General features: G+C 38.9%; 1 protein-coding gene across 1 annotated transcript in view; it reads left to right on the top strand.

The window, feature by feature from the left end:
* The window catches only part of BAZ2B (bromodomain adjacent to zinc finger domain 2B), a 202293-nt gene that overhangs the window by 119655 nt on the left and 57417 nt on the right, over nucleotides 1–25221 (top strand). The window contains exons 12-19 of the mRNA XM_019553838.1: nucleotides 843–1053; nucleotides 5178–5270; nucleotides 5392–5453; nucleotides 11851–11916; nucleotides 13074–13139; nucleotides 13751–13795; nucleotides 14045–14071; nucleotides 15362–15427. Of these exons, the coding sequence (XP_019409383.1) occupies nucleotides 843–1053; nucleotides 5178–5270; nucleotides 5392–5453; nucleotides 11851–11916; nucleotides 13074–13139; nucleotides 13751–13795; nucleotides 14045–14071; nucleotides 15362–15427 (636 nt within the window). The remainder of the gene's footprint in view (nucleotides 1–842; nucleotides 1054–5177; nucleotides 5271–5391; nucleotides 5454–11850; nucleotides 11917–13073; nucleotides 13140–13750; nucleotides 13796–14044; nucleotides 14072–15361; nucleotides 15428–25221) is intronic.

Below are 25221 nucleotides of genomic sequence, written 5' to 3'. Positions count from 1 at the left end.
TATTGTTGCCAGCAGCAGTACAGCAGCTGGCATGGCTCTGCGTGCCACCGTTGCCCAGGTCACGGAACTGCCCTACTATGTCTGTGTTTGAACAGATTATTAAAAATGTGAAAACTTTTAAAAACTTTTTTTTTTCAAACCATGTTGAATGCTTAATTCTTGTTGTCTGACAAATTAATTTTTCAGCAGATGAAAAATAAATGTCACTGAATCAAACTGAAAAATAGAAATCAGAGTCTGTGCTTTTTTTATATTCTTTTATTAGAAAGCTGAGAAATCTAATGCTCAAAAAGTAATGTGAACATTGATTAGTTTTCCTGCTTGTCTATACACCTAAGATTTTTTATAATGTATACATGCCATTTAAGCAGAGATGATTATGAATAGCTTGTCAAGCCTTTTCGTATCACGTTGTCCAATAATATTTGACTATAAAGTATAGCTATTTACTTTCAAGTTTCCAGGCTCTTTTATTCTGCCTCAGCTAAGTTGAGGAACAGGTTATTTAGGCAAGAGAAAACAAGGAAAAAATGCAGTAGTAGCACACATGCTATGTAATAGCCCTGTGTTTCCTCACTGAGTAAATTGGTGTTGAGATCTTGTAAGGCTTACTGGTAAGTTTTGCAAATGTTTGTGATAAATCCCATGATAACTATGCAATGGCCGTGTGTCACTACTGTCGTTATAATACTGGCTAGTCTAATGCAGCTTCCATGTGTATATAAATATATACATATGTAGACATATGTGTTTGTGCATGTATGTATATGTTTGTAGATATGTATTTTGTTATCCTTGACTTGTGTTTATAATACCTCTCTATGAAATATGTTAATTAAAAGGGCATGCAGTGGTGTCTTCTGAAGGAAGAGGAAGTCCTTCCCCGTATCAGGGCCATGGAAGGGCGTAGAGGGCGACCACCAAATCCAGATAGACAACGTGTTAGAGAGGAATCAAGAATAAGGCGTCGCAAAGGCCGACCTCCAAATGTTGGTAGCGCTGAATTTCTAGACAACAGTGATGCCAAGCTGCTAAGAAAGTTGCAGGCTCAAGGTAAGAAGTGTTCCACAAGAAATAGCTTCCACAAGCTGAATGTAACCGCATGAGTAGAAAATTGATGTTTGGAATTCCTAAAGGCAAGTATTATGTGTTTATGCTCCTGTACATTCTTAAGTCTTGCATCTGTGAATATTGTCCAAAGTTTTCACTGGACCTTCTTCTGTTTAAAGTCAAGTCAGTATAAATTTGAATCCAAGAGAGGTGTCTATGTATAAATTTAAAATGTTTGGGCAATTTTAATTTTATTTATTTGGATTTATAAAGTACAATAAATAGCACTTGTTACTGACAGCTTTTTTTAAAATACACATGAATACACAGACTATTCAGTTCCCCAACATCACCCCAGATACTTGGCACTAGCAAAAATATAAATAAAATGAATTAGCCCCCACACAGTGTGCAGAGTCCTACCTCCAACCTTACTACTTTGCCGTTTTCTTATGAGGAGGGAGAAAAGGTGGGCTTTACAGGGCTGTGAGAAGAGGAGGATGATGACAACAAAGACTGTTACCCCTTTTTCTCTTTTTTGTCCCTTTTTATCTTGGCTGTTACTGTTCTTGGCACACATTTTTCTCATTTGACAAATGAATTCTATTTGGAACTTTGATTAAAATTACTTAACAATTTTTTGTTACCGTAAATGTGTTAACAAAACAAAAAAAAACTTATCTTGCTGTAAATATATAATGGCTTCTTCCTAATGTTTCAACACTCTAAACCTAATAAGATAACATAGAACTATGCCTGCTAGTTATGGAATTGTAAGCCATTGAAATGAGAATTTCTGTAAAGTTGGTGAGTACCTCAGTGTAAACTCCAGTGTGTTAATTCCATAAAGACAAGATTTTAATGCTCTTAAATAATATCCTGCATCACAGGTACTTCCATTGTAACCATTGGGACTATTAGTAACAAAATACAGCTGTCCAGCTGGTGGCATGTGATGGGTTAACACGTGGCCTCCAGGCTTATACCAGGATGCTGCTGCCCATTGCTCTAGCAGCAGCAGCTGAGGTCTTGGTGCTTTCCTTTCCTCCCACAGCTTCTGCTGCATACCCCCTCCCCAGGGAGTGGGGCAGTGCAGCACAATGCAGCTTGCAGTGCTGGAGAGCCAAGAGTTCAGAGCTCCTGTACAGCATAGTGCCACAGGGGAGTCTGTAGGGAATGGAAGACGAGGCAGAGTTCTGTACCAGGCAAGGGAGTGTCCAACTACACATGTGATGCAGCAGAAAAGGGAGAGGGGTGGGAGGGCCTGCCCACCCCTGCAGAGTGTGTAGCCTAGAGGGCCTGTGGCCCTCACTAGTGCTGCCCTTGCAGAGTGTGGTCCCCACAGATACAGCCTGGGGGAGTATGTGACACACAGACACATTGAAGTTGGACAGCTGTGACATAAAATAGTATCTATGACAAAATACTGCCTGATATGATGAAGAGTGAGAATTTGGTGCTAAACGGGCATCGGTCATGTGAAATTTATCCAAGTTCAGTTGTGTAATTCACTACTATATCATATTGTTTTATGCCAAAGGGTTATTTTTTTCCACTTGAGTTTCATAATTGCTCCAGCACATGTGCTGACTGTGGAGTTGTATTGGCTGTTGGGCTGCCCAGGATTTCTGCTTACAATATCTAAGCCTTGGTGGGGTTCATTATGCCTTTTCCCCTGTGCCTGTAATGCGTGATTGAAATGATCTACCTGGACAGACAGAGAGGGTGCATTTTTAAAGGTAACTTCTTTAAGTAGGACTTTTCCCTTGGCACTTGATCTTAGTAAATGATCTGGTTGCTTTGCCTAGCACTGAGGTACTTGGTGTTTATATAGTGTTTTAAAACTAAGATTCTCAAAGCAGGTTACAGGTATCAATTGCTCGCAACATCCCTGTGAGGATAGATATTATCTTGATTTTCCACTTACAAAACATACTGGAAACATACTGGAGAGCCTGTGTTCTTACCCTTTTGTAGTAGGTTTAATCCAGATATCCTGATTTGCACTCAATCCTAGAGACCACCAAGCCTTTTTAGCCATCTGCTGGCAATAGCAGGGTGAGAAAATGTTTTTAACTTGTTTCTTCAGTCATTAATTATTTATTTATTCAGTGTAACATTGCATCCAACCCAGGAGAGATGCATGCATATACATGTTTGTATATACACATATACATCATGTATTTGTGTGTACCTTTTAAAACTTTTGGGAGTATTAACTTTATTATTTACATTTATAAATTGTAATATAATAGTAGCCATTCCATACTTGGAGTGCCAGTGATGATTTTTTTTTAACTACAGAAAATTAGCAGAACATTCAGTGCTCTAACACTATTCCAAATTCATTGCACCAGCAAAAATATAAACTGAAATTAACCAACACAGTCTTTTACGTGTGTGTATGTCTGTGTGTGTAATGTGTGTGTGTGTATGTAGTGTAGTAGTGTGTATTAGTATTATTAGGATAGTAGAATTATAGCAATATGCTAATAGTAGTGTAATACTATTTATTTTTAAATAATAGTGAGTTTAATGCATGGGTAAAAAACACACTTTGTATATGTAGAAAATCACCTCTTATTTGAGACTATGTAGATAGAGGCAGTTCACATATTTCACTGAATGAGATCATGCAAGAAGGTAAATATTTAGAGAGAGTCTCTCAGGTCTACTTTTTCTCCATTTCTTGTGATGTAAAAATACAAAAAGACCAAAGAATGCTATAGACCTGTCATGTGTAAAGGAGGTCCTGCATATACAGTTATAACAGGCTGTAACAGGCCTATATATCTATTGATATTCACCCTGACTTCCTTTCCTTCATTCAGGTTGTGAAGTATCAGGAGGAAAATCAGTTTGGGTCTAACAACTTTTCATGATCTCACGTTTTCAGAATCTTTACAAATTAATAACAGCAGCATATTTTAGGCAGCACTAATTCAATCACAGGCGTTTTGACATTTTCCTTGTCACCTGTGGTGTTTCTTTTTTTCCTTGTCACCTGTGGTGTTTCTTTATGTATATGGATATGTCAAGCTTTCTCAATCAAAAGAAAAAAATTAATATGGAGGGGAGCTGCTCCTTTCCCTGGTGACATCCAGAGCCTTCCCTAAACACATACCACTTCTAAAACCTGCCTGCACAACAGTTTACTTGCAGAATTTGTAGAGCGTTCTGATCCTCCTGGGGAGACATGTCTGTATAGAGCATGTGTAATAAGTACCTTCTGTGTGCTGGAGAACTCTGTTTGAATGTCATCATGAAAATACGTTAGCTTTGGCACAAAATGGTCTTGTCCTCTTTTACAGTTGTGTTGGTGGTGATGATAATATGAAAAAACCCCTTCTAATTTACTCACCCATGTTTAATACCTTGTTCAGAGGACAAAAGTAGAGTTTTGCAGAGGTCATATGAAAATATTCCTGTTTTTGGTAAAATGATATGGCAGAACTTTTTTTCTAAGAATACCTCCTTAGGTACATAGTTTGTTCCGTGGTTACTACTTCCTTTTCAATAACCAAAGAGTAGGATTCTCTGGAGACAAACTTGGGAGTGAAAGTAAAGCTTATTTACTAAGCTTTTCATTGGAGTTTTTAGTATATTCCCTTGTAAATATCCATGATTATTGATTTTTCTGCCATTTTTCAAGAATGTATTTCAACTGTGTTGTCAAAATCACAAATTGGGGCGAAGTTTAAAAGGCTATAAATAAGGATACGAATAATTTTTTGGCATGTACTCTAGTGATCACACTTTTTTACAAAATAATCATTTTAATAATATGATTCTATAAAGTGGCATATTATGTGACTAGTTCTAAAGATTGTCTATGTCAGGTAAATTTTCTGTTCCGTAGCTCTGTTCTAATTTAGCATGCTTTTACATATTTTTATGTTGAAAATAGAAAATGTCCAGGTGTTTGAGAGCCAGCCATGGTTATTTATTTATATAAGGATCTTGGTAAAAGAACTCTATAAACATTTTCAGGATAAATACGAGTAAAACAAACCTACTATATGCTTTGTCTACTCTTTATGTAGAAATGCCTGTAAACGTCTGAGTTAGGTCTTTCATATGAGAAAGCACTGCTATTATGAGCTTAGTGTTTTCTCTTTATGTTACAGAAATAGCTAGGCAAGCAGCACAAATAAAGCTTTTGAGAAAACTTCAGAAGCAAGAACAGGCTCGAGCTGCCAAAGAAGCAAAAAAACAGCAGGGTAAGTATCAGACCTCTAAGAGATTGTGTGGACTTGCAGATGAGCTTTAAAATTATCGATATTGCATTACTGGTCTTCAGTCTGTTCCTGCTGACAATTATTTATTTATTTTTGTTCCTAGCTATTATGGCTGCTGAAGAAAAGCGAAAGCAAAAAGAACAGATAAAGATAATGAAACAGCAGGTACAATTTTTGTATTTGTTAGTTAAGCTCTATAAATCCAGTGATTTTCATTGAAACTCGCACGTTAAATTTATCTGCAAGATTACGTGGCATGCGTATTTAATATTTGAATTTCTAAAATATGTAACTATAAAGGATGTACTTTCTATATTGCTTTGCAAACCTAGATTGTACACTTTTTGAACATAACGTGAGCACATCTCATGAATGGCTTTACTGACTTCATTGGGTACTGTATGTATAAGTAAGTGCTTACTCATGTGAATCAGAATTACATAGATTGCCCCTTAGGTTACAGCAAAATGTTCATCTTCTGTGTGTGAAAAGAAATCACATAAGCAGGTATGTTATTGTTAAGACTGGTATAGCTTTGCTAGCATTACAAGAGAGGAAGCTAATTGCCAATGGTTTTTAGCTCAAAATAATTGTATATCAGTTAATTAAATTAGACATTGTCTACTTTTAAAATACACAAACTTTGTTAAATATTGTTATAACAAATGTCTTAACCAGACAGAATACTTTGAACATTTTTTTATATTTGACTCTTCATAAATTAAGCTATTTGTGGATGGAAGTTTTTCAATATTTTAACAAATATATATCTAAAATTCGAAAAAATGTTTCCCAAAAATAAACCTTTCTATCATTCTCTACATTTCTTCTATTTCTATGCAACATCGTCTACAGAGATCTAAAACCATGTGTTGTCTGATAATACAAGCCTTCCTTTGATTTTCATTTTCCAAACTTTCAATAAAAGGGTCAAATTCCCTGTTGCTGTAGATGGATGTAATTGTATTGGCTTGGGTTGAATTATGTCCATTTATAACAACAAATGATGTTTATAATTTAAATTTCCTGTCTTGATTTTTCTGATAGAGAGCTTTACTAAAATTTTAAAGAGGTCTTATATATGTATTTACTTTTGATCATGTCCTTTTTCTTTCAATTATATTTATGATACTTTTTCAAATTAATAAATAAATGTGAGCAATTATCCAAGTAAGTTTTTAATTTTATTGTGAACAGAGAGCAAGGAATACAAGGCTGATTTAGGCATCTACTGTACCAAAAATCAAACTTAACTTGGGAGGAACTTTTTTGTGGCAAAATAATTTGCAGCTTTTTACATAGGCTTCGCTAAACCTCTGAACAGGGCTAATTTGTTTAGTGAATGATATCATATATTCATTGTAATCTCAGGCTGTGGATGTTGATAGCAGTTTCTTCTGCAGTCACAATTGATGCATGAAATAAATATGTTATTTATATTGCAATGGCACCCAAGAACCCTAATCATGGATCCAAACCTTGTTGTGAAAGGTTTTGTAGAAACAGAAACTGGATGGGATGCACCCGAGGGTGCTGAGCGAGTTGGCTGATGAGATTGCAGAGCTGCTGGCCGTTATCCCGCATGACTGGAAAAGGGCAAACATAGTGCCTATATTTAAGAAAGGGAAAAGAGAGGATCCCTTTTCCACAGACCAGTCAGCCTCATGTCAGTTCCTGGAAACTACAGACCAATCAGCCTCATCTCAGTCCCTGGAAAAATCATGGAGCAGATCTTCAAGCAATCCATTTCTAAGCACTTGGAGGAGAAGAAAGTGATTAAGAACAGTCAGCATGGATTCACCAAGGGCAAGTCATGCCTGACCAACCTGATTGCCTACCTTCCATGATGAAATGACTGGCTCTGTGGATGCAGTATACCTTGATTTTAGCAAGGTTTTTGATATGGTTTCCCACAACAGTCCTGCAGGCAAGCAAAAGAAGAAGTATAGGCTGGATGAATGGACTGTAAGGTAGATAGAAAACTGGCTGGCTCAGAAAGTAGTAATCAATGTCTCTATGTCTAGCTGGCAGCCAGTGTTAAGTGGAGTGCCCGAGGAGTCAGTCCTTGGGCTGGTTTTGTTCAATATCTTCATCAATGAGCTAAGAGATGGCATAGCATGCACCCTCAACAAGTTTGTAGCTGACACCAAGCTGGGGGGCAGGACTAGGGTGTGCTGTAGATATGCAGTAGATACATTGGAGGGTAGGGCTAGGATTCAGTCACCTAGACACATCAGAGGATCGGGCCAGAAGAAATCTCATAAAATTCAACAAGGACAAGTGCAAAGTCCTACACTTAAGATAGACCAATCCCATGTACCAGTACAGACTGGGGGCTGACTGGCTGGGCAGCAGATCTGCAGAGAAGGACCTAGGGGTTACAGTGGACAATAAACTGAATATGAGCCAGCAGTGTGTCCTTGTTGCGAAGAAGGCTAATAGCATACTGGGATGCACTGGTAGGAGTGTTGCCAGCAGGTCAAGGGAAGTGATTCTTCCCCTCTATTCAGCAGTGGTGAGGCCACATCTGGAGTACTGTGTTCAGAAAGGAGGTGGACAAATTGGAGAGAGTCCAGAGGAGCACAACAAAAATGGTTCTGGGACAGGGGCATATCACTTCTGAGGAGAGGCTGAGGGAACTGGGCTTATTTAGTATAGACAAGAGAAGACTGAGAAGGGATTTAATAGCAGCCTTCAGCTACCTGAAGGATGGTTGATAGAGCTAGACTGTTCTTAGTGGTGGCAGATGACAGAAGAAGGAGCAATGGTCTCAAGTTGCAGCAAGAGAAGTTTAGGTTAACTGTTATGGAGAATTTTCTCACTAGGAGGGTAGTAAAACACTGGAACAGGTTACCCAGAGAGATTGTGGAATCTCTGTCCTTGGTGGTTTTCAAAGCCCAGGTAGACAAACTTTGGCTGGGGTGAACTACAGTAGTTAGGAATGGTTCTGCTTTGAGCAGGAGGCTGTACTAGATGACCTCCAGAGGTGCCTTCCCACCCTAATTTTCTATGATTTATACGAAAAAACAGCAAGAAAATTCCTGCCCTGTAGATTTTAGTTAAAATAGTGTGTTGTATTTTAATTACTATTGTAGCTCAGTTGTTTTTAAAAAATGGAGCTTGTACTTGAATAGTGCTCAGCATACTGCAAACGTGCCTTATTTAAGGGACAAATGTCTATATTATTTATAGAATCTTCATACTCCATACATTCAGGTTCCATAGGAAAGCAAGTAAACCCAAATATCTTTCTATTTGTTTTTTGCCTCAGGGAACCATTAATGGGGATGAAATAATGTGTGATCTTATCATTTTACTATCTAGAAATAAAAATATTATGAGAAAACCAGATATTACTATTTTGGCCTATAAATGGCATCTTAAGGGATTAAAAAGTCAATGAAAATGTAAAAATAATTCACCTAATTTAAACACAAAACAATATCAAAACCAGCCACATGTATTTAATTCATACAGTAATTAACCAAATGTGTTTTTATTGCCACTGTGAGGACAGGTTGTCTTAAATGTCCTGTGTGGTGTGGGGGATCCAATCAATCTGAGTCTGCCTTTGCAATTAAAACTGTAACTTTGAAAATATTAAGACTTACTAGTCTTCGGTACTGTTTATACTGGTCTAGAAGTTTACACCACATCATAATGATTTTGGCAGCTGCCTGTTCCTGATCTTAGTTGTGGAGGAGAGAAGAGTCATCTCAGAGGCCTTGGCATGAGTGTTGTACTTGGGCATGCTTCACCCTTCACCTTAGCTGGCTGTGTGATTGCATATCAGTCCTAACTGTTCAGCTATGTACACAGCACATTCTGATGGAAAATTTGGAAAGTTAAGGCCCTTGATAACACATTCCTTGTGTAGTTGTGTTTCACCAGAACTTCCATAGTTGTAATGGGGGAGATTTCTTCTCTTGTTTTTAACTTTAGCTATGGTATCACTATTAATTGCACTCTTTTCCCCTACTAAATAAAATGGTACAGTCTGTAAACTTTAACTTCAATTTTTTAAAGTGAGAACTAGGTTCAGGTGGATTTCATGATGTACAGACATTCAAAAAGCCTGAGGAGGAACTGATCTGTTACCTGGCTTTCTGTAAGCAATGAAGTTTAAATCGGTTCTTCTTCTTGCCATGTCTTTGTCATAAAGTGGATATTTTTCTATAATCGTTCACAAATTGTTCTTTCCATTGCTTTAGTGAGGTCTTCCTTCATACAAGTCTCACCAAGGAGTAGGCAAACAAGCATGTGATCCCTAGTCTGCACTTCACTGCACTTGCTTATATTCATGTAATTTGAGTAACTGCTTTTGATCATGTTTGTTTTTGATCTTCCACTTTGCATGCACAGGCAATTCAGGCATTGCCTTGTTGGCCAATTTCATTCTGCCCCTCTTGGAAGGTCCTCCTGGGGTTCCAGGTCCATTTCAGAGCACCTGATTGCATGTAATCTTTCCTTCCATTACCTCAGCTGCCTCCTGTCAGCCATTGTGTTCAGCGTTGCAAGGCTGGGCACAAAACTGTTTTGCGTTTTAAGTTGTTTAGTTAAATTTAGATCAGTAGAGAACAGAACACACATTCACCCTTTGGTAGGGGTGCAAATCTTAAATCAGGTTCCACCATTTTTAAACCAGTCTATATGTGTTGAACTTCTGTTGTGTTACAGGTATAGACCAGTTTTGTGCGCTGAACTTGTGTTCTGTTATGGGTATAGGCTGGTTTCTGGTTACTTATAATGATAAAAGTGTAATGTCTGTACCTGACCTGGAGGTGTTTTTGTATGTTGGAAGTTAATGGGGAGATTATGATGAATTTGGCTGTTGTAACATTTTAGAGGCAAAATTATGATTCCCAGGAACTTCCAGCAGTTCATGAGCTAGACGTATACGGAGAGCTTCAGTCTGGCATATGTAGTGAAGTCCTCCACTCTTCAGTCAGCTTGTTTTGCATGTCTTGCTGTCTCTTGCCACTTTGATTACTGTGTAGATATTAAGTGAATAAGATATTGGGCAGAAGGCCAGGAAGAAGGGAGGACATTACAGATAAGCTACTTTAGAAATGGAGCTGCTAGCTCCTAATAAAGTGTTGACCCCATCTGACAGGCCCCCTCTACATGTTGCAATTTTGCTGTGATTCATGTGTTAATCATGGGATAAATGACAAGGGTGGTACATGTGCACCCAATTTAAGGTGCCATCAAATGGGAAACCAGCTATAAAAGTCTTCCATATCTAATATAGACCATTTTTATGGTTGATTTGTATGTCAGCTTAAATAGGATGTGTAGCAAGTCCAGGGCTGGTGTGGACCATCAGCAGATTTTCTGCTTTGGCCTGGGACCACGCTGGGGTTTCAAACTGGCCCCAGTGAAGTCTGGGGTTGGCACCAGCAAGCAGTTGATTGTACAGCTTGGACCTACAAGCACCCAGCTTTTTACTTGCTAGTGCAGGTGGAGCTCAGGATCCTGATATGACATGGGGCAGGGCAGGACACGTTGTTGGGATCAGATTCTATGGTGCCTTTAGATGAGCATATGCCATGGGCCCTAAGAGAACCCTTAATGTTTGCCACAGTGGACCCCTGTTTGGTCTGGGCTGCTGCCTTAATGGGTGCCTGGAAAGCCTTGGTTATGCAGATGGGGAAAGGAAGTTTATGGCAAGCTAGGATCACACGTTAACAAGTGGTATACCTGGGGAACTGGGAAGGCAGACAGCAGCAAGTTTAAAGACCCAAGAAAGCAGCTGCTGGAAGCTAATCTTGTGTTAGTTTTTCATCACTGCTAAACACTTCTCAGTCCTGGTGCTTAGCCAAATTACTTTATTACAGATGCCCCTCAGTTCTATTATAGAACCTACTTGCTGAAAACTACAAGTAGACCATCCAAGCCAATGACTACTCGCTATTTCAAGGCCTAACGGGAATAAAAGTATACAGTACTTAACTGTGCATATTCCAGCCAGAGCAGATGTGTCTAGGCTAACTACTGGCTGACTTATGCAGATAGTTCTGGCAGCACAGTATTGCCAGAGGGGCTTTACTCTATAACCCAAATAGTGTGATTGGTGAAGGCTGAGAAATGGCTGTTAGAATTAGGCATTGAACAGTAGAAAACAATGAGGATTTCAGAGCTTTCCAAGTTCCTGGCAGAAACAGACCACATCAGGGCACTGTCTTTTTTAAGTATTTTAGCTAGGTAGGCTAACCACAAATGAGCCAGGATCTTGCCTTTGTTACTTATTTGTATTGTCATCAGTTTTATACCTTTTCACAAAGTTAGCATTAAAAAATGGTGACTGCGTAAACATTGACTTATGGCTTCAGCTTTCAGTGCATTCAGAAATCCATGAGATAAATTAATAGAGAACATTGCATTAACACTTTTAATCTTACACACAATTGAATTGATTGGAAAATGAAAGGCAATATATAGATCTGTCTTTCTGTAAATAACTGGAGATCTTTTCTTTATTTTTCTATATAAAAATAATCTTTTTTTTGCTCCTTTGTTGACATAGTTTGAAAAAGTTAAATGATTTTTCCTAATTTTTCAGGAGAAAATTAAGAGAATTCAACAAATCAGAATGGAAAAAGAACTTCGAGCTCAGCAAATTTTAGAGGTAGAAACAATAAATTAAGTATATTTTTTCATACTCTTCAGGAATGCTGTTTTTTATTGCTGTTTTATCTGCATGGTTGCCATTATTTGATTATAACAGGTTCTACTTACAAATTCCACAGTCTTGATTCAGATGTTATCCTGTCTCACTGTATAACTTTTAAAAATAACTATAGATGAAAATATGGCCCCTGCCATGCAAATACTTTACATGTATGCTTAACTTACAAACAGTGCCTACAAAATTAGTATTTATACTTAAAGTTAAACAAATGCATGGTTGTAAGATCAGGTTGCAAAATCATATGGAAATCTGCTTTTTGTGAAATTAGTTCCTGACTCTGGGTATGGATTACAAGCACTATGGTTTTAAAAGATAAATTACAGTGGCAAGAAAGAAAATATTTAACTTTTATCTTGATTGTATGAAGCGTTGTAGGAAAAGGTGTGATGCTGACATTGAATAGCATGAGTCTGATCTTTATGATATATGTGCATGGTCTGTTTAAAAAAAACAACATAAGCATTCATATTGCAGATGGTTGTTTCATAGAATGTACCCATGTCATGTACAACTAAGGATTTTCTATTTAAGATTTCTGTTTCAGATCTCTGTTTCTGATCTGTCTGACAACAGATTTCTTTTTGATCTCAGTTGTCTTATTCTATTATTGATACTGTTATAAATTAAATGAATATGAATATTATTTGCATAACATGTTGTTGAGCATTCCTTATTGGCTTTAATTGCACATTTTAAATTGCATCAAATATGTATTTTAAAATTTTAAAACCTGGTAAATTATTGACTGGTTTTTAACCTACTGTTTTATGTAAAGATAAAAATTTAATCTCCTAGCCAATAATAGTTTTGAATTAATTGTTTTCACATACTTATGTTTCTTGGTTTTAAATATGCAAGTGGAGCAAATTTTGAAAATGCTTCACTATTCTGGTTTGATATGGGTAAAAAAGTGAATAAATCATTAAATTATCGGTGATGCAAAATGTACTGGGGAAGAAATCTGTTATAATGTCTACATAAGATGTGAATTGTTTTGCACTTTGTGAGGCATGTAGCTTTATTTCTAGTCTGAGATGATTTTCAAGTTGTAGTGGTGCTGTTGCATGACCTTGAGACCTGTTTTGCATGCACAGGCAAAAAAGAAAAAGAAGGAAGAAGCGGCAAATGCCAAATTATTGGAGGCCGAGAAACGAATAAAGGTTAGTTTAGATGAGCATCAGAGTTTTTATTTTCAAAAAATAAAAACTGTTATTGTGCCTTATGCTTATCAAATAATGTGGGAAGAGTAAATTCAGCAGACTCTGATAAGACTCTAAAATAATACTAATAACATACTACAAATAAATACAATGCACAGTGTCTGTCTGTTTGTCTGTCTGTATAAATATGTTTTATATTTTAAGTGTTGTTACCAGAAGTTAGGCTTAGCTGATGCTAGGTTTGAGCAGCTCTAGAAATGCTTGCTAGACCCTGTATGAGATGCCATTGTCCACAGCTTCTTTTCTGTTTTATGCATACTATGAGGAAGTCAGTTGCTACCTGTTGCTATTTTAGTTATTTAACACTGAAAAACTTGATATATTAAAAACCATATACTCTCAGAGCTGCCAAGTTTTCCTGTCATGTCCTGATCCTCAATTCAGTAGATCTGCTGTCATAAACTGGTGCTGTGATGTACAGTTTATGAAAAAATGGAGCAAAGAAAACCTGAGAACTCAGACATTTAGGGTGTAACATTATATGAACTTTGCATCTTATTTCTAAGTAACGTTTGTAAATTTTTAAGTGCTTTTTTGTTTTCATGTTTAAGGAGAAGGAGATGCGAAGGCAGCAAGCTGTTCTTCTGAAACATCAGGTCGGTATATACACAATTGTCACAATAGTAGCAAATGCTGGTTTTTTTAACTACTGTTTAAACTACTGGGGGAAAATATCTTCAAAATATCTTCTTTTTAAATTGCTGATTTTGATTCCTGCACAAATTTTTCTTTCATCTTATGGTTTATTGCCTTGCTTTGGTATTGGGGTCTTTTTGGGGATTATAAAGTGGTTTTATGACTTTGTGATTTCTGTTTCATAATGTTGTGCCAACTCTTTCTACCAGGAGTTGGAGAGGCATAGACTAGATATGGTATGGGTATGTTTATTTTTGTACATCTAACACCGCATTGTGATTTGGTTGTGATATGGTTGTCATAGCAATGCATAAAATGTAGCACTGGCTGCTGTCATATTACATACTGCTGCATGGCTTTACAGCACAGTGCATTGCATACATCTGCTTGTCTTGTCTATTAAAGAAAACAAGTAAGACTTGTCTCAAATGTTTATAAATTGAACAATCTATGGCAATCTATAAATGAGGCTGTTGACTGGAAATCTCCAATACTGATGTCACAATATAAGGTGGACTGTTAACTAAAATCAGGATTGAGCTTATGAAAAATTTCCACTTTACCTTTTTATTAGGTAACTGTTTAAAATTTTCCACGTCTTGTCCCATTTTTTGGGATCAGCTGAAAGTTTTTACTATCATTTTGGATTAGAATACTACATCAGGAACATATCTTCCCTATGTTTGTTCAGTGTTGAGCACATTAGTTTTTAATAAATTATACATGCACAATATTTTAATATGAAAGTGAAATGAAATGTGTTCCTAGCATCATTGAAGAAAATAAAATCCCATTGATTCAGTGGAGCCAGGATTTAGTTTTAGAGCTTTTAAAGTTAGGTAGAAAGGACATATTTATTTTCTTCTATACTGCTGTAGTTCATATTGAAATTAAATGTATCAGCATATGCCGGGGTGCAGCTTTTGTGGCTTTACATTTAAGGATAGGCATCAGTAAATAGGAATACCCTACTTTATTCATGTTGTATATGAACCATAGCTAGTTTAATTAAAACTGGTCTCAAGACCAAAAAACTCAGCATATTAATTCATTGAATTTGCAAACAAGATTTTCCTTATAGAAAATAAGAAGCTAAATCATTTTAAAAAATCACATTTTGCAATATTTTAAATGATCAGGAATACAGCCTTCTGTTTAATTGGCTATTCATTAAGATTGCAAGTTTTCTAATAGCAGATGTAGGGTAACTGACCTGTTCCAGCCAACCATTATGCTTTTTGTTCTGCCAGCTTATGAAGGAGCATCACAACTGACCATAAGTAAATTTGTATGCTTCTGTTTTACACTGTCTCCATGTTCATTGCTTTACCTTTTTGCTTTTGATTGTTCTTGTATTTGCTTTCTAAACCTGAACTAAAACATGCACAAACTTGGCCATTCTTGTCCTATATTTAGTATTTACTGTGACTTGTCTATTAATGCTAAACTTGTTGTACTGAGCTTTTAGAAAAAATTGATACTTAAACTGTATTTGAGTCTTGTTCTAATTTTATCTGCTTTAATAGGAACGAGAAAGGAGAAGGCAACATATGATGCTTATGAAAGCCATGGAAGCACGTAAAAAAGCGGAAGTGAGTATTTACCTCTGGAAAAAGTGTGAAGTTTCTTTTTAATATTTTGGCTGCTATCTCCTTTCTAAAGCAGCAGGCATTGCAGTGACTTGAATTAATGTGCTTCCTGAACCACAAGCTATTTTATGATAGCTGTGTGTGGGCCATAGCAGAGTCCCATGCATTTCCTGCCAAATACGATTCTCCTCTAACTGGCTGCTTGTCAACGTGACCGGGATTTAGTCCCTTAAATTGAAACAGTGAGTTTTTAATTGTGATGATTAAAAACCCACCGCTTCAATTTAGGGGTTTCCGTCACTGTTATGGAAGCTCTCACCACTAGGCTCTGCTGAAGAGTAAAAAAAAAAAACAGTAAGGGGTCTGATCCTCTTTTTTTTTTTTCCCACGGAGACTCCTCATGTCTCCCACGGTCAGGAGTACAAGCTGCTGGTGGGCCAAGTGGCTCCTGGGGTGCAGAGGGCCCTGGTCCTTCCCTCCATGGTGATGGTACCCTGCGGAGCTGCCTGGGTGGGTTACTAGCCAGTGGGTGCCACCTTTGTGGAGGGAAGGTCTGGGGCCCCCTGCAGCTCAGGGCTTATTGGTAGTTCACCCCCTGGCTGCAGGAGAGAAGGGCAGGCTTCATGGAAAAAGAGAGGATCAAGCCCCTCACTGCTTTTTTTCCCCCCTCAGTGGAGCCTGCCTGCATAAGCTACTGCTGGGCTGTGCAGCCCCTGAGCTGCGGGGGAGCCCAATCCTTTCCTCCATGATGGTGGTTCCCCCTGGGGCTGCCTGGGCGGGGTGCTACCTGCATAGGTGCTGCCCTCACCAGATCCAAGTCTTCCGTGAGCCCATGGTCTAGAAGCCTTCCAGGCACTGCCCTCTGCATGGTCTTGGAAAGAGCTGGATCCAGTAGGTGCTGCCTGCAACTGGGGCAGTACCTGTGCAGCTCGCACCCTACCCAAGCCGCCCTGGAGGAAATGACCAGCCTCCTCTGCAGCTCAGGGGCTGCATGGTGTGGCAGCAAAAAAACCCCTGATAAATCATTGACTAGTTTTATGTAAAGATAAAAATTTAATCTCCTAGCCAATAATAGTTTTAAATTAATTATTTTCAGACCTTCCTTCCATGGTGGTAGGGCCACCCTGGTGGGCTGCTAGTAGGTGGTTGCTGTCCCAGCTCGCAGGCAGCACCCAGCCTGATACAGCTGTTCCCTGAGCCTGAGCTGGGGGAACACCTGACCATTAGCAGCCCACCTGTGTGTACAGTATGATGCAGTTAAACTGGAAAAATGTCCAATTTTCATCATGTGTACAAGTGCCCACCAGGACAAATTTTGTATATAATCTTATATAATAAAGAGCTTAGTTCGTCTGCCTATTTGTCCATAACGGTCTTGGATCACTCTGAAACAACCAATCTGAGTGTGGAGCGCCACCATGATGCCAGGGATGGTAGGGACGGAGTGGGGGGGGGCGAGGAGTAGGGCCGGGGGGGTGAGGCCACTGGCACTGGAGGTGGTGACAGCACAGGGCGCTGGCAGAGGGGGATGGTGGGGCAAGCTTCCCCCTGCTCCTGGGAGGCAGTGGTGGCATGGGGTGGTGGGTGGCAGTGCTTCGTTCCTGCCCGTCCCCCCTTCCATCATGGTTGATGGGCAGTTGGCTAGTAGTTTTATAGGAGTCAGACACTAATCATACTAGTTAATGCAATGCATAAGGTTGGACATAAGCTGAGCAGATTTTCTAAGATAAATATTCAAAATGAACACATTTTTCTTATTCCAGTCTTGGGCTTCTCCAGCTTTGGCTACGGAGGATTGCAGCTCTCACAGTAGAAACCACAAGCATGCAGGCATTCACACAATTTCTCCTGGAACAAAAATGGCAGTTGCAGGAGAAAAATAGTCTATCTCAGTCCCAGTAGAGGTCACTCCTTGGAGAGTTTCTTCTGGGAGAACAAATGCCTGTACACATTCCTGCCACTTGACACCTGCTAGGAGTCAGGAGGAGCTGAGCAGCAGGGGAATGCTCCCCATGCCTTTCCAAAACCAGGGTCACCCTCACTGGGGAAGGCACATGGTGCCATCCCTGCATGCCTCCTCCTGGTCCCTGGCAGGGAAAAGCTCATGTGCCTTCCCAAGACCAGTCTGGAGGGAGGTGCAAGGGGGAACTGCTTTCACCCTTCCCATAGACTTGGAGAAGGCAGGAGCAGCTGCCCATTGCTCTTTGCCTGCTCTCCAGACCCCAGAGTGCCTAGTCTGAAGAGCTGGTAGGCAGGTTTGCTCAAATTACCTGGTTATTTAATAAGTTGGATTAGAGCTGAAAACTTCTTGAAAACACAGATTCAAGACAGTTGTGCTGCAACAATACCAGATATCACCTTTTAACTTTGCAAAGGAAAAAGGTGGTTACATAGCAACTGGAAAATACGTTTTTGACAATTCTATAGGTCATTGAGAGCAGTCAGTGTGATGCACAACTGCATGGTACAAAACTAAGCAGCTACTAATATTGCAGCCTCAGTAAAAATTGTTTCATCTTCTTAAGCAAGTAGAAAGTATAATTAAGTGTAAGAAAGATCATTTTGACTTTCAAAAGCTCCTTTATGATATTTAAAAAATGTGGATATAAATTTCTCAGTGCAGAATTTCTGGCAATTGGTTTCGTATTTGTGTAAACATTTTGACATTGCTTTTATTTTAGGATTGTTGCTCTTTTCAATTTGTAGACTTTTCTATTTAAAGTGCTTTTTAATTTAAAGAACTCAAGTATTGCAGTAGACTAATGTGCTTAAACTTGGTTTATTGCACAGTTTTCTAGTGACCATTGCTTATTATGAGAACAAGTGTCTCAAATTCAGTAGAACTGTTGCTATGCTTTCAGTTCTGCAAAGTTTGAGCCAAAATTACCTGTAGTCACCAGAGATCACTGTCTAAACAACTGCAGAATTTAAATTTTCTTCAGTATCTAGCTCGAATGAGTATCAGTTTTGTATTAGAAGGAACTCAGAATATTTTACTAGGTAAAATAATAAGCTCTACTCATTGACTAAAGTGGATTGGACAGATACCGGCAGTCCTTACTTAAAGGCCCAATCCAAAGCCCAATGAAGTCAATGGATATGTTTCCATTGTATTTAATGGGCACTGTTCAGGCATTTAGCTGGCTAGTACCCCTATGGCTATGGCTTAGGTTCATGTGAGGAAGCTGTCAAGGCTATTCATACTTCAGTTCCCTTAAACTGCACCAAGTTCATATGTACTTGTGAAACAAACCCTATCTGTCAACTTGGTAGAAACCTCAATTCAGTTTGAGAGGAATGCTATTTCTACTGTCAGCTGTGGAGCTTGCAGTCATGGGACCTAGTGCAGGGGGAGCTTGGGATTGTGGTTCTGGGCTCCTCCTGCACCAGTGATAAGGTGCAATGGGTTCTAATACACAATTCCACAGTATGCCTCCTGCCATTGCACCTCCTGCCATGCATGTGGCATGGCAGCAGTTGGAATTGTGTGGCTCATGCATTAGATCCCATTGGGTCTTTACCTTCATGTGTAGAAGGGCTCTCTGTGAAACAGTTCAAGGTTGGGGTTGTCAGTGCAACAAAGACTACATCCTGAATTCTGATTTTTTCAGAAAAACAGCTAAGACCCAGAAATGGAGCATCTCTCCATATAGGTTCTAACTATAATGTAGTTTCTGCCAATTTTTGCAGACTAAGAAGATTCAAGCCTAAAGCACTTTAGCATGATGTATCCAAGTATTTGAAGTTCATGATATTATCAAGGAGATATATCTCTTGCATCTCTCAGAGATTTTATTTTATGGTAAATCCCTCTGTTCTGAATAATCCCTTGAGCAAAGACTTTGAAGTATGTTACCTATTGCTGTTACAAGAAAGACTTTTATTTTTCTTATAGTACAGTAAAAGGTTTTTTGTCCTTTTTTTAAAGCTGTGGTCTTCCCATCTTTGTGTTTCTTACTTAAACAAGCCTTTAAAGGATACTCTGCATTCTGAACCCTCACAAATAAACATATTTGATTGTTTGATTTGGGAAGCATTTCTTCTGAGCCAGTACTGACAAACCTCTCAGCATTGTTTTAGAGTTGCTTTTTTCTTACATTACTTACGTTTTAAGTTTAGTTTGGAGTAATCATTTTTTGAAATCTGTATCTGGGGTGATTGTACCCCTCATTATTATACTCTATTAATTTTCCCTTGCAATTTCAAGTATAGAAGTTTTTTTCAGTTCTGGGTAACGTGATCCGTATGTGTAGTTTGTACATAAACTAGGTTTAAAAAAAAAAAAAAAAAAAAATGTTCTGAGGTTCCTTGGAACAAAAAGTGTGCTGTGCACACAAAATTATGTATGCTATCATCTTTAAAGTCAAGTAAAGAAATAATTCTAAAATAGGGATACATGAAGACTTCTATCTTCAGCTATCAAGGGACAGATAGCAAGGGATATGAAGGGTAACAAGAAAGGTTTCTACAAATATGTCAGCAGCAAGAGGAAAATCAGGGAAAGTGTGAGTGTGTTGGGGGTGGGGGGGCAACCTAGTAACAGATGTTGCAGAAAAGGCTGAAGTACTCAATGCCATTTTTACCTCAGTCTTCACAGGCAGGGTCAGCTCCCAGACTACTGCACCTGGCAGCCCAGTTTGAGAAGATGATCAGCCAAAGTGGTGAAGGAACAGGTTAGGGACTATTTAGAAAAGCTGGATGTGTGGAAGTTCATGGGGCCACATGTGGTGCTCCCAAAGGTACTGAAGGAGTTGGCTGATGTGATTGTAGAGCTGCTGGCTGTTGTCTTTGAAAACTTGTAGCAATCAGGAGAGGTTCCAGACGGTTGGAAGAAGGCAAATACAGTGCCCATCTTTAAGAAACAGAAGAAGGAGGATCTGAAGAACTACAGACTTGGTCAGCCTCACCTCAGTCCCTGGAAAAATCATGGAGCAAATCCTTGCTGAATCCTTTTCTAAGCACATGGAGTAGGAGAAGGTGATTGGGAATAGTCAGCATGGATTCACCAAGGGCAAGTCATGCCTGACCAACCTGATTTGCTTTCTCTGATGAGAAGACTGGCTCTTTGAATGTGGGAAGAGCAGTGGACACGGTATACCTTTTGATATGGTATCCCACAACATTCTCACAAGCAAGCTAAGGAAGTATGGGGTTGAATGAATAGACTGTAAGGTGGATAGAAAACTGGCTGGAGCATCAGGCTCAGAGGATAGTAATCATTGGCTCGATGTTCAATTGGCAGCCAGCATCAAGTGGAGTGCACCAGGGGTTGGTCCTGGGTCTGGTTTTGTTCAATATCTTCATCAGCAACCTGGAAGATGGGATGGAATGCACCCTCAGCAAGCTTTCAGATGTCGCCAAGCTGAGGAAGTAGTAGATTTGCTGGAGGGTAGGGTTAGGATTCAGAGTCACCTAGACAAATCAGAGGATTGGGCCAAAATAAATCTCATGAGGTTCAATAAGGACAAGTGCAGAGTCCTGCACTTAGGATGGAAGAATCCCATGCACTGCTACAGACTGGGGGCTGACTGGCTGAGCAGCACATCTGCAGAAAAGGACCTGGGAGTTACAGTGGATAAAATGCTGAATATGAGCCAACAGTATGCCTTTGCTTCAAAGGAAGGCTAACAGCATACTGGGATGCACTGGTAGGCGTGTTGACAGCAGGTCAAAGGAAGTGATTCTTCCCCTCTATTCAGCAGTGGTGAGGCCACATCTGGAGTACTGTGTTCAATTCTGGGCCCCTGACTACAGAAGGGATGTGGACAAATTGGAGAGAGTCGAGAGGAGGGCAACAAAAATGATTCTGGGACTGAGGCAGATGACTTTTGAGGAGAGGCTGAGGGACCTGGCCTTATTTAGTTTGGAGAAGAGAAGACTGAGAGGGGATTTATTAGCAGCCTTCAACTACCTGAAGGATGGTTTAAAAGAGGATAGAGCTAGACTGTTCTCAGTGCTGGTAGATGACTGAACAAGGAGCAACAGTTTCAAGTTGCAGCAAGGGAAGTTTAGATTAGATATTAGGATATTAGATATTAGATATTAGGAAAAACTATCTCACTAGGAGGGTAGTAAAGCACTGGAAAAGATTACCCAGAGAGGTTGTGGAATCTCCATCCTTGTAGGTTTTTAAGATCCTGCTAGCTAAAACCTTGGCTGGGACAATTTAGTTGGAGATGCTCTTGTTTTGAGTAGGGATTGAACTAGATGACCTCCTGAGGTCGCTTCCAGCCCTAATTTTCCACGAAACTATGGTTCCTACTTCTGTTCCTTCTATGCTATGCAATGGTAGCATTATGCAGTATGGAGTAGTCTCCATCTGCTATTTTGCTCTAAATTGGTACTGTGATATGAATGAAAGTTCCACCTTCCAAGTAAGGGTCTAATTCAACTACAGATCATGCCTCGATATTATGATTGCATAAACCATATAATCCTAAATATACTGTAATACTGGGACAAATGTTATTCCAGAGACTAGGTTTTGATGTGGCTTGGCTATTGCAAAGAATTTTTTTTTTTGCAAAAATCCAGTTGGTCTAATAAAATATATCACTTGTACCACAAGTTCCAATTCCTTTTGCAGTTGCTTTGCACTCAATCAAGTGCCATGCTCTGAGCCACCTCCTCCTTTATTGTTAGAGCCCTACCAGATTCATGGCGGAAGTGGGCTACGCTTCAGCTTCTTTAATCTTGCAGGGTCCCCTGTGTGCTCCCTGATTTCCCACACTGCTGATTGGTGGAGGAGTCCCACTTGCGGTTTGTTCCTGATCAACAGGGAAGTGAAAAACACAGTTTTAAACATAGCACCATTTTTCCTTCCCTTCCAGTCAGCAGCAAGCAGCAGGGCTGCCAGGGCATGGCCCCTTGGCCAATCAGCAGCGAGGAGGCAAAAAAGCACCTGTTTAAAACCACAGTTTTTGCTTCCTTTGAAAAAGGCATTGAATAGATTTATACACTGGACTGAGTCATAAGTGAATTCCTGCTTGTTATAGTGGTGTGTTCTCTCATCTCAAGGCAAAAGGAGGTGGGAGTTTGGAGCAACCTGCTGTAAAAGGAACCTTCTGTTGGTTTGCTCCTGTGTAAAGTGTTTCTAGTGCTGCTTTGCGCCACTGAAGACCTCCAAACTGGTGGGACTTAAATGATACAGTTCTTGTGCTGTCCTGCAGAAGTGTGAATTTTACTTTCCCTGAGTTCTGCCCTGGGGTTGGAGGAATCCTTGTAGAGTTGTCATGAAGGAGATAAAGATCACATTTGTTAAGGGCTGCTCAGGATAGGTCTGGAAAGCTCATTTACATGGGCTGCTTATCTACAAGGTGGTTGTGAAGTGGCTCCCTTTTCCTTCCACACCAAGGGTGAACTTTAGAAGATTCATTGGCCCAATACAGATCTAGGTATGACAGAAGTAGGGGACTTGCTTCATTTCCCAGAGTATGTATGTATGCATAACCATGGGGTAATACTTAGATAATGATTTTAATTTAAAGACATTTTGAACAGAAGATTTGTATTAAACTTCAATAAAAATGAAACTGCCATGTAGCTAGAGTGTGTCAGTTTTGCTGATGTAAAAGTAAGTAGAATAAACAACTGACATAGAAATATTTTTATTTCCTACAGTCCACGGCATTCTTTCCTTATGAAAATGATTCCATGTCCATTTTATCTGTCTTGTTAAAGTTAAGAATGAGTTCATTAATTGTTATAACAAATGAAAGGAATTCCAAGCAACCTTCCACCCCAATTCCACAAGTTGATACAGGCTACCCCTTAAATTACCATAATTTATTATGAAACCAGATTTAACTTGGCAAACTAACCATGGAAAAAAATCTATTCTCAATTTGTTGTTTGTTCTTAGAATTATTTCTGTACTCATGATAAATGGCTTGAAAAAAGAAAGTATAATGGCAAAGTAATAAATCTTATGTTTGGACTATTTCCTGTCTTAAGATCCAAGCCTACTGCCCTGCTTTATAAATATTCCAGTTAAAGTTAAAGATATTTTGACTAAGGAAGTGAAAAAAAGATCCTAAAGCTCTGATCCTGCAAACATTTTACCAGTTTTCTTAATAGCAGATATATAAATCATGCTGTGAATGTCATTAGGAATATTTACCTACATGAAGTTAATTATATGCTTGTGTGCTTGCAAAATTGGGGAATTGATTATATAAAGTTATGCATGTTTACAGTGTGTGTCACTTTTAGGATAAAAATTTCTAATTTGTATATTCACTACTTGATTTGAGAGTAGTTCCTTAAGCATAAAAACAGTAGCTGCACACAGACCATCACAGCATCTGATGAAGTGAGCTGCATCTCATGAAAGCTTGTGATATATGTAGACGGACGGATGGATCAATGACAGATAGTTGGGTATAGATTTACACACACATATATACTTTAGTTATTTTGTAAAATGAACATCTACCCTCCCTTCTACTTGACTTCAGATTAACACAGATAACTACATGTCTCTAGATACAGACCATATCTTGAATAAAATATTTTTAAAGGAAAGAATCAAATAGTTTTAACTTGCTTTTTTGTATCATGGTAGCAAGGGGTCTAGTGCTAATACTGTTTTATTCCCCATTTTAGTATGCAGAAAAATATTTTTAATGAGAGAGTATATCAAATAAATAGGTTATGAGTAACTGTCATGAGAGTATTTTTAATAAGGGAGTATATCAGGTAAATAGGTTACTTCTTAACTAATGTCATGAGAACAGTAGAGCAATCCTATGTAGGCACATACACAAAGGGGCAAATACTAAAACAGCATCACTTTCAGCACATTTCAAGAAGGGAAATATGTGTAAAGTATGTGGGAACCAGCCTTCGTTCAGGTGTAATTTTATATAGAAAAAATTCTGTTAAGTTGCAAATTCTGAGACGAAAGCCTAAAAACCGAATCTTTGAAATCCCATTTTAGTCTGTCCACAATGACAGCCTTTGACATATTGCTGGGTCAAGAGGACTCTGTCTATATTTGCATAGACAAATGTACAGTTCAAACAGTTTGAAAAGGGAAGCTTCTGATCGGAAGCCTGCAGCAGCTCTTGCATTCTGAGTTACGTGTGCACGATGAAAAGATAGCTTTAGAAATTCATGTGATTGCTATCCTGAAACCCAGTAAACCACCAGAGGATCCAAAGAGCTTCTGACTCGTCTAACTACTCTGTGTTACATATAAACTCATGGGAGTGTTTAATGCTGAATAGAATAGAGAACATTATTGACCCTCAGCTCCCAAAAGAACAAGGTGGCTTTCAGAAAAAGCAGTGTACAACTGACCAAGTTACATTACATATGTGTGACATAGAAAATAGTTTTGAAATGAGGCAAAAGACAGATAGAGTCTTTATAGACCTTACAGATGCCTATGACACTGTATGGCACAAATGTCTGAAATCTGAGCTGCACTTTACGATACCTGACTGCAAGGTATGCACTTTCATCATAAACATCATCTCCAGCAGATCATTCAAACTTGCTACCAGCTGAGGAGAAAAAAGCAGAGTACGAACTCTGAAGAATGGAGTCCTCCAAGGGTCAATGCTAGCACCAGTACTTTTCAATGCGTGTACCTCAGACTTCTTGCATACAACATCTAAGCAATACATGTACATTGATGATGTTGCCATAGTAGCTTAAGGAATAGATATGACAGAACTGGAAAAGGTACTGAATACTGATATGGAACTCATTACTGACCATCTCCACAGGTGACGTTTAAAGTTGAGCATGAATAAATCAGTATCATCACTCTTCCACCTGGACAATCATCAAGC

The sequence above is a fragment of the Crocodylus porosus genome, unplaced genomic scaffold (genome assembly GCF_001723895.1).
Source record: "Crocodylus porosus isolate Cpor-Errol unplaced genomic scaffold, CroPor_comp1, whole genome shotgun sequence".
NCBI classification, from domain to species: Eukaryota; Metazoa; Chordata; order Crocodylia; family Crocodylidae; genus Crocodylus; species Crocodylus porosus.
Note: the sequence above shows the minus strand (reverse complement) of the source record. Positions and strands in the feature narration are given on the sequence as shown.